The sequence below is a fragment of the Melitaea cinxia genome, chromosome 14, assembly GCF_905220565.1.
Source record: "Melitaea cinxia chromosome 14, ilMelCinx1.1, whole genome shotgun sequence".
In the NCBI taxonomy this organism is placed as follows: domain Eukaryota; kingdom Metazoa; phylum Arthropoda; class Insecta; order Lepidoptera; family Nymphalidae; genus Melitaea; species Melitaea cinxia.
Genome location: NC_059407.1, coordinates 9,508,608 through 9,519,153, shown reverse-complemented (window position 1 = coordinate 9,519,153; position 10,546 = coordinate 9,508,608). Strand labels below are relative to the sequence as shown.

At 34.0% G+C, this 10,546-nt stretch overlaps 2 protein-coding genes across 2 annotated transcripts; both read right to left on the bottom strand.

Annotated features, from left to right (window-relative positions):
- Nucleotides 1–990: 990 nt before the first annotated feature.
- Nucleotides 991–8,026, bottom strand: LOC123659638 (glycerol-3-phosphate phosphatase-like). The gene is made up of 6 exons (XM_045594838.1): nt 7,938–8,026; nt 7,648–7,796; nt 7,414–7,574; nt 7,129–7,266; nt 1,981–2,324; nt 991–1,892 (listed from the first exon to the last, which is right to left on the bottom strand). The coding sequence occupies exons 1-6, from the start codon at nt 8,009–8,011 to the stop codon at nt 1,721–1,723; spliced, it is 1,038 nt and encodes a 345-aa protein (XP_045450794.1). The 5' UTR covers nt 8,012–8,026; the 3' UTR covers nt 991–1,720.
- Nucleotides 4,402–6,888, bottom strand: LOC123659640. Its single transcript, XM_045594839.1, has one exon. It carries the CDS (start codon nt 6,719–6,721, stop codon nt 5,987–5,989), a length of 735 nt encoding a protein of 244 aa, XP_045450795.1. The 5' UTR covers nt 6,722–6,888; the 3' UTR covers nt 4,402–5,986.
- Nucleotides 8,027–10,546: the final 2,520 nt, after the last annotated feature.

Below are 10,546 nucleotides of genomic sequence, written 5' to 3'. Positions count from 1 at the left end.
CCATATTTCATCTTTGAGAAACAACGGTACCCTATAGCTATCCGCATAAAAATATAAGAATCGTAACCTTTATCCACTTTTGGCGCGATTTTCTCGATTCTTTACTCTTTTTAACCGACTTCCAAAAAAGGAGGAGGTTCTCAACTCGACTGTATTTTTTTTTTATGTATGTTACATCAGAACTTTTGACTGGGTGGAGCGATTTCGACAAATTTTCTTTTAATCGAAAGGTGGTGTGTGCCAATTGGTCCCATTTAAATTTATTTGAGATCTAACAACTACTTTTCGAGCTATATCTAATAATGCGTTTTTACTTGACGCTTTTTTCGTCGACCTACGTTGTATTATACCGCATAACTTTCTACTGGATGTACCGATTTTGATAATTCTTTTTTTGTTGGAAAGGAGATATCCCTAGTTTAGTATCATGATAAGGAAACCAGGATTTGATGATGGGATCCCAGAGAAATTGATGGAAATTCTTGAAAATCCGCAATAACTTTTTACTGGGTGTACCGATTTTGATATTTTTTTTTGTTGGAAAGAAGATATCCTTAGTTTAGTACCATGATAAGGAAACCAGGATCTGATAATGGGATCCCAGAGAAATCGAGGGAACTTCTTGAAAATCCGCAATAACTTTTTACTGGGTGTACCGATTTTAATAATTTTTAATTTAATCGAAAGCTGATGTTTGTCATGTGGTCACATATAAATTTAATTGAGATCTGATAACTACTTTTTGAGTAATCTTTGATAACGCGCAGTTACTTGAGTATTTTTTCGTCGATCTACGTTGTATTACTCGTCGATGTAATTGAAGTCGGTTTTTTTTCGTTTGCGAGCAAACACAATTTTTTTTTCGATTACGAAGTTGAAAAGTTTGTTTGCTTGAACGCGCTAATCTCAGGAACTACTGGTCCGATTTAAAAGTATGAGGGTAGTTTAGTACACATATTATTATAAAGAGGATTTAATGAAAGTCCTAGGAACAAGTGTAGATTGTTTTATTATTGTAAAAAATGTTAAAGCAGTAGACACTAAAATAAGAACTGGGTTCTATGAACGTTTGTTTATCTTTAATTGAACTAAATACATCGAAAATACTGTTATAAAATTCTATATACTTTTTGTGAAGGTTTACATATGTATATTATAAAGAAATCTAATTACTAGTAACAAATGATTTTAGACTAACTAATTACTATAGTTTTATATAAATATCGAATTTTTCCGGATCTTTTTTATATATAAATTTTTTTTTTAAATATTAAATACATTGTAAAAATGCATAAAATTTGCGTAGCGTTAATTTAGCATCCTAATATACTTACTACTAAACAAATATCGTTGTTGGTGCATTTAATATTGTCATACAATAATAGACGCCGTATATATATATATATATATATATTATACTTAATTATTATCTTGTGTTTCATGCAAATTCATTTTTATATTTACTTTACAACAATATGTATATAATTTTGAAGCCTAATTTTCTAATAAATGCTATGGATTAATTACCTTGAAGCTTCTAAGCATAAATATTATTGTATCTAGTGTCATACCCAAGACAAACTGTAATTCTCAATAATTCAATATATTATTTGATTACAATTGACTTACAAACACAATAAAAAACAAAGATATACTAAAAATTTGTTTTATCACATTTTTGCTGACAATTTTTCTAGTTATATAGCTAATTTTTTTTGTACTATGAACTTGCTAAATTAATAATGTCTCCTAGTTTTGGGAGGACAACATCTGGTACGGGTGATCTTCTTTCAATTCGCATTCTTTCTACATCCTTATCATTAGTAACTCCTGTCTTTACAAGAAGCGTTTGAAAACCACATCTCACACCAAACTCAATATCCGTATTACATCTGTAAAAATAAATTTGTATATTTCATTCATCACATTTTTATTGATAACATCTAGTTAGTTTAGAAACAATTAAATCAATTTAAATACCTATCACCAATCATTAAGGTTCTCGCTGGATCCAAACCAAAGGATTCCAGGAATTTCCGGACATAATCATTTGGTTTTCCAAGGACTAATGCTTTCCGTTCAGAACATGTCTCGACAGCTCTTACCAATGTACCTGTACCAGGTATAATAATTGAGCTAGATTTAGGAAACCGTTCATCTGTGTTGGTCGCTACAAATAAACATTCTTCATTTGCTAAATACGATGCTGCTTTCATGAATTTGGGGTAACTAACATGCTCATCAAAACCAACAACCACAGCTCCAACTTCTGGATCTAATTCTGATGTCGTCATAGATTTAAAATCTTGTTTTACAGGGTCTGGCTGAAAACAAGTATCATTTATACATTAAAAAATTTACAATATTGTAGACAGAATTAAATCCACCTTTGGTTCAGGATTCAAACCGAAAGATATTAAAACCAGTTGAAATACTTATAAATAATTTATTACTATTTACATCAACAACAAATAAAAGTAAGAAGAGATAAGAACTAAAAACAGACATCAAATAAACATATGCTTCAATATTTCTTAGATCAATCTTAAAGTTAAATAATGTGCTGTACATTTGTTAATTAAATTCAATTCTCGCTTGGCTAGTTTTTCATTAAATTGAACAATGAGCCTGTAAAATGGTGTGATGAAAGAAATTTACTACCATTGTTACACAACACACTTTTTTTTACTAATTGACTACAAAAGGTGCATTGAAACTAAACTTTACTTCAGCCTATCGCAGTCCACTGCTGAACTTAGGCCTCCACAAATTCGCGTCAAAAATGGCATGAACTCATGTGTTTTGCCCATAGTCACCACGCTGGGCAGGCGGGTTGGTGAGCGCAAGGCTGGGTTTGTCACAAAACTTTTTATAATGATAATGCAGGTATGTAAAAAATAAAATAAAATAAAATAAAAAATAAAAAAGCCTTTATTCGGACATTAAATTTACAATTATGTTAAAATTATTCACACATATGACGTTTTTTAATTTTCTGTAAGTCCGTTTGCCAATCGACAAAGGCCTCCTCCAACCTATTCCATTCTAATCTCTCTCTGGCCACCCTACTCCATGTTGTACCTACAACCTGTCTGATATCATCATCCCACCTTTTTTGTTGTCTACCTCTTTTTCTTTTACCTTCCCTTGGGTACCATTGTGTAACTATTTTGCTCCACTTGTCCTTTCCTCTAATCGTGTGTCCCGACCACTTCCATTTTAGTTTTTTTATTTTTATGGCGACGTCCTGTATCCTGGTTTTTTTCCTAATCTCGATATTTCGCTTTCTTTCCCCCTTTTTTACTCCTATCATATTTCTCTCCATTGCTCGTTGGCAAATAGCAATTCTGTCCATTGTGTTTTTTGTTATGGCCCATGTTTGGCTTCCATACATTAAAATTGGTAAGATACAGGCATTAAAAAGTTTACTTTTTATTGTAATACCTACATTTTTGTCTTTCATGACTTCTTTTAGATCCCAATACCTTTTCCAACTGTTTGCTATCCTTCTTTCGATTTATTTATTTATATTATCATTAGGTGATATTAGCTGACCGAGGTATATATATTCGTCTACATAACTGATTTGTGACTCACCTACATTTATACCGCTTTTATATCCATTACTCATAACTTTTGTTTTCTCGGGATTCAATTTTAGTCCTACTTTTTCACTCTCATATGCTAATTCGTTTAACATTATTTGTAGGTCACCTGGCGTTTTTGCGAATAACACAATATCATCAGCAAATCTTAAGTGTGTTAGCGTGCGGCCGTCGATGTTTAAGCCCAGATTTTCCCAGTCGAACTTTCTGAAAATCATTTCTAAAACAGCGGAGAAAAGTTTTGGAGAGAGAGGATCTCCTTGTCTTACTCCTTTTTTAATCTTAAATGAATCTCCTTTCTTTTCTAGCTGAATGCACGCTGAGCTATTTTGGTATACGTTTCTGATCAGTCTTATATATTTCTGTTCTATCCCTTGTTCTTTTAATGCCTCCCAGATGTTTGCATGTATCAACGAGTCAAATGCTTTACTGTAGTCGACAAATGCCAAATAGTATATAAGTTGATGTTCCGTGTATTTCTCAATGATTTGTCTAGCAACATGGATATGATCAAGTACTGAGTAGTCTTTCCTAAAACCTGCCTGTTCTATTGGCTGTTGTTCGTCAAGTTTTCTTTCCATTCGTTTGAGTATGATCTTTGCAAATATTTTATATAGATTGGACATCAAACTTATGGGCCGATAATTTCCGATATCGTACTCATCGCCTTTTTTATACAGAAGGATTATATTAGATTTAGTCCATTGCTGTGGAATTATTTCCATGTTGATGATCTCATTGAAAATTTCTCTAAGAATAGGTATTATTGTATGTTTTACTTGTTTTAATATTTCGTTGCTTATTCCGTCAGGTCCAGGAGCTTTATCATTTTTTTGGGTTTCCAAAGCAAATTCTATTTCTTCTTGCATGATACTGGGTACAGGTGAGATGTCCAACAGTTCTATTTCTTTTTCCTCTGCAGTACTTTGATATAGTTCCTTGTAGAATGATGTAGCGATTCCTAATATTCCTTGCCTTCGCTTCTCCTTTAATCCATTGTTATGTTTCATCTGTACGATCCAGTCCTTTTTGTTTGTTAACTCTTTATATGCCTTTTTTATTCCTCTTGTCTGTAAAATATGCCTTTCAATTGTTTCCATTCTACTCTGTATTCTGTCTTTTCTTATACTTGTTTTTATTTCTTTGCTCAATTTTGCTATTTGCTTTCGACTATCGTTAGTATTCTTTCCCTTGATTAAGTCAGCTCTTTGATTCAGAAGGTTCATAGTGTTTGTAGTCATCCACTTGTTAGATAGGTCTTTGCTACAGGTCCCTTGCTGAATAGATGTTTTGATTGTTCTTTCTAACCAGTTATATTTTTCTTGCAACTTCATATTTGTTGTGTCTTGTTCATAATTTGTAAGTTTTGATATTATATAATTGCCTATTTGGGTTGTTTGGTATTTATTAGGTTTTCTATTTATTGTATTATTTCTAGGTCTTGGGTTCTTTGGCGGGATTGTCATTAGCTCTGCTCGAATCATCCGATGGTTGGTATTGAAGTTAAAATTACTTATTACTGTAATATTTGAAAAGTATCTACTTTTATTTGTCATTATGAAATCTATTTCATTTTTTGTTTTGCCGTCTGGCGATATCCAGGTCCACATTTTCTTTTTTTTCTTTTTGAACATTGTGTTTAAAACCTTCAAACAATTTTCCTGAGCAAAATGTATAAGCTTTTCTCCGTTTTTACTTCTGGTCTTTTTTCGATATACAAAAGGTCCTAGAACTGTGTTTTCTTCTGGTTGTTGAACTCCAATTTGGCCGTTGAAGTCTCCCATTACAATAAGGTTCTTGTAAGTATGGTCTTGGATTGTTTTATTTAGTTCTAGGTAGAATGAATCTATTGATCCTGAATCGTATTGTTCTGTAGGCGAGTATACTTGTATAATGGACCATGGATCTTCGTATCCCGGTAGCTTAAGATTAATCAAAGCTATGCGTTCTGATATTCCAATGAAGCTCTCCACGTAATTTAGTAGGTGTCTTTTAATGATAAATCCAACACCATGGTGACCTGGAGTCGTTCCTATATAATATAAGAGGAAGTCTGGGTAAGAAATAATTCTTTCTCCCGTTCGCCTTACTTCACTCAGGCCGATGATGTCCCATTTGATCTCTTTTAAAGCATGTATGAGTTCTACCAGATTTTCCTCGTTTTTCAATGTGAGTACATTAAGGGCTGCTATATAAAGTTTTGGAACTTTTGGTTTTCGACGCCTGTTTTTGCTATTCTTATCTTGTGTTGTTGGAGGGTTGTGGTCTTTTCCCCCCACGAGGACCAGTCGTCTTGGGGGAGAGATATTTGTTTCTTTATTGTCAATTACTTTGTTCTGTTTATTATTTGTTTGCTGTTTCCGGTGACCAGTGTTTAGTTGTTATTGTTCTTCAGCGTCTAGGTTTCCAGTAAAGGATAGCGATCGACCTTTCATTTTATCAAATGCGTTAATTCTCTTGTTGGACAAAGTGTTTAATGTCTTTTGTTTCCTCGGTTGTGCATCCGTTTCAGGAGGGGTAGGTGTCTGCCTTTTCCTCTTCTCCTTTATAGTGTTTCTTTTAACAATTAATTTATCATATTTAATGATGGCAAAATTTCCTTTTTTCCTTTCCTCTATAAGCTGAGGTTGTAGTGCCTTTCTTTTTTCTAGTGTTTCCTTGGAGTAGTCTTCTGCAATATATATATTCTTTAGTTTCTTTTTGTTTTCCATAATTTCCCTCTTTTTCCATCCGCTTACAAAAGAAAGGAGTACAGGCCTCTGTTTTCCACTTTTTTGTATGTTTCCAATACGGTGTATTTTGTTTATTTCCCATTCTTCTACATTTATTTCCAATTCTTGTAAAAAGCATTCCTTTACTTTTGTAAATAGTTCTAACGTAGACTCTTCTTCTTCTTTCATCCCATAAATTATGATATTGTTAAATTTTTTATCTCTTTCCATATATTCCACCTTTTTCTCTAATTTTACTAGTTCATTTCGCAGCTTTTTGTTTTCTTCAAGGACAGGTTTAATTTTTTCGTCTATTTTCTCCATAATATTATTGGTTAATTCTAGTGTTTGTTTTTGCATTTCTATTTTCAATTTGCTGTATAAAAGTTCGAATTGATTTTCCATATTTAATGGGGAGTTTTAATTTTCGTTGCTGGCAACACTACGGTGACTTTGACGTTGACAGTCTTCTACAATATTGAGAATTGTCTATAAATGAATATTCGTAACCTACCCTCCACTTGCGTCTTCTTCAATTTTGGTCTTCGTAATTATCGCAAAATTATACAATATGCACTGATTCCGGTTCCGGCTGTCATATCGTAAACAACACAGTGTCAACGTTCCGAAAAATTATTTGCAATAAATAGAAACACACAGTAGTTCTCCAAGTTACTTAACGATACGAAGAAAACAAAGTGCTATTTGCGTGTTACGCAGGTATGTAATAAAAAAATAATTTCATAATAATTATTTCAATTTTTTTAGTAAAATAAAATAGATATTATTTTATCAAATAAAAAGTTACTCACTCCTATTCCGATATGTCGTATGCCCACTGCTTTCAGTTCATCTCCTATGCCACTTGAGCCTACTAAATACACTTTCTTACGAAATCCAATGCCTCTAAGATAATGAGCGACTAAGTAAGCCGTTGATAGAATATCTTCCTATTTTAGAATAAACATAGTATTTAAATATCATGTGTATCTAGATTATTAGTTACAGTATGTATACAAATAAAAAAATATATGTATGCAAATAAAAAATGGCCAATTTAACAAAGAAAAATATCTAAACATATAAAATGATTTTACCGGCTCTGCAATAAATCCTAGCTGTTGAGCTTTGAGGGCAAACTCACTTCGAGTTTTTGTTGAATTATTTGTTACATAGAATATCTTTTTTCCAAGGTTTCTAAAAAAGTTCATAGCTTCTGCTGAGCCAGGTATTGCATTATTGTTTATCCATAAGACTCCTACAATTTCAATTATAGGAAAATTAATGAACATTAATGGATCAAAATAAATCATAATCCACTTTTGACTTACCATCACAATCACTTAAAACAGTGTCAAACGAGTTTAAGAATTCTTTCACTTGATCCTTACTAGCCTCTTGAAGATTGAAAATCGCCGATTTAAACATTTTTTTTGAGGTTTTTAATACTGGTGTCTTTGCTTTCCCGCTACAATGTACCCTACTGATATAATACAAATTAATTTTTATATTTTTTTTAAAAAATCGAAACATTCTTTAATTTAAGTAATACTTTAATTTAGTTGTTAACAGAAAAATAATATTTAATGAAATTCATAAAATACTTTGCTTTATAACCTACCTTAAGTATTGAAAAGGTCGAACAAATGTCAATTTCAAGAACGTCAAATCAATGTCATCATGACTACATTCCATTTAACGTCCGCAACGCCATCGACCACTATCACTGAAATTGCCGCTCCACTAGGCACTAACGTAAAAACACCGCAGGCGTTGTAAGCGAATTTTATAGGTGGAACTCATATTTATGTGCTGGATGCTCGCAATATGGCGGCATGATAAAAACATGCAGCTATGGGGGCTGTAAGTAAATATTTCGGATGAATTGGAGTAAAACTTAATTCAACATAGATTCCCATGAATTTATCGTTGCCTTTTTGACCAATGAGAACTGGAAACCAATGAGAGATAATGACTCGGAAAGTTTATGAATTTCTAATGACATTCACAATTTCACATTGCATTTTGTTTTTCCCGCCACGTTTTGATGAAAGTCAACTCTGACCCATTTATATTTTATGGACGAAATGGGCGCGATGTGGTCGCGAGCAGTGACGTCATCTATGACGTCACTCGTTTTTTTTCGTTGCCTTGCAATGCCAAAAGTAGATTTTGTGACATCTTCAGTCTATGAAAGTTGAATAATTTTAAAATTGACAATCATCCATTGCATAATTATGAACACATACCTAGTTTTAAAGTTAACACACTACAGCGCATTATGCGGTATAATGCTCAACGGTGAATATTTCAACCACAGTCTTATACATAGATTAGAACACTAAGCCCAATTTACATAACTTTTCGTTCGCTACAACGCCGCTGTACGTTACGACTGTCGCTGAGTGCGGTCACGTGGTGCGGTAGCAACCTTCATTGTAATTGGTTATATTGAGTGACGTTTCATTCTATTGGTTATATTTAAAAATAATGCGTGACGTGGATAGAGAAAGAGATAGAATGCTATATTTTTAAAAATAACTAGGTCGGCAAACAAGCGTACAGCTCACCTGATGGTAGGCAATTACCGTAGCTTATAGACTCCTGCAAGACCAGAAGCATCGCAAGCGCGTTGCCTACCCAATCCCAAATCCCTCCCAGGAGCTCTGGTCACCTTACTCACTAACAGAAACACAATGCTTGAAACAGTATTATTTAGCTGTGGTCTACCGTAAGGTCTTCCCCAGTCGGGCTGCTCCATAATTTTAGCAGGAAATTCCTGCTGTGCTCTACCAAACCTACTCAATTAAATTAGCTATTTTATCTTCGTTGCACTCATGCGTTGTCCGTCGTCATCGTCCGTAACATTGTTTATATATTGTTGAAAATTTTTTTTAAGAACGTTTTTTATTTTTGAAATAATAAAAAGTTAATTTAGAATATATATATATATATACAAATACCGCAGAACACTTGCACGAATAAGTGAAAATATAAATGCTATACAGTCGGCTGATGCGAGCTATGGGCGCCGCCATATTAGCCTTGGCTGCTCTGCCATGTGCCTTTCACTTCACCCCTACTCTGCAGCCAGCTGTAATGTGAGTGTGACATGCAACATGCGATAGCGGATAGATGAACGTAAAATTTTGGGGCAATAGAATAAAAGTTAAAATAATTATATTATTTAGGGTGCTAGATTTTCAAGAGAATTTAACTATACACTTTATTGTATACCAAAACAGAAATAATATCAGCTTGATTTTAACAAAGTATCATAAGGTAGAAAGGGCGCCCTTATCGTTAAAAAGCGATCTCTTCCAGACAACCTACCTAGGAGCAGAGGAGTTGGTACTGTACTGAGAATTTGTTATGTATGACGGAATACGTGATATTGGTACTATTTAAGTTTTTGGGAGTGTGAGGAACATGATCCTCCGACCAGACGTGATGTTGTGTCTGGCGGGCTAACGCCCCGATATTGGTACTATACGAATCTCATTTTATTTATACTCAATATTATTTTCTACATTTTATTTTTTGACTTCTACCATGTGGATATTGACGCTTCAGCCTGTAATATCCCACTACTGGGCATAGGCCTCTTTCCCTATGTAGGAGAAGGATCAGAGCTTAATCCACCACGCTGCTCCAATGCGGGTTGGCGGTTATATTCCCTACTATGAGTAACGATCGCTATCAGGTGTACATGATAACAACCGGGACCGACGGCTGAACGTGCTCTCCGAGGCACGGTGGGGAGACCCACAAGAACTCCACAAACACCCAGACCAGGGCAAACACCTGTATGGCCAATACAAATGTTTGTCATGTGTTGGGATCGAACCCGCAACCGCCAGCGCAACAGGTACAATCCATAGCTGTGACCGTTGCGCCAACGCGGCGTTATGAGGATATTAAAAGAAATAAAACTCCTTTTTTGAAGATAGAACAAGGTAAAGTAGAATTAGAAATACTACTCATAACACCCGTTATTTATGTATGATAAATGTTATTATGTGTATATGTTGCAGTCAAAACTCTTAACCAGTCAAAAGCACTATTGACTAGCAAAATCAGTCAGAAGTACTTTTGACCGTTTGCTTTAGTCAATAATACTTTTGACTAAAATAACAGTTAAAAGTACTTTTGCCCAATGGAGCTGGTTAAAAGTACTTTTGACTAAATGATTTCGTCAAAAGTGGTTTTGACTGGTTGTATCAGTCAAAA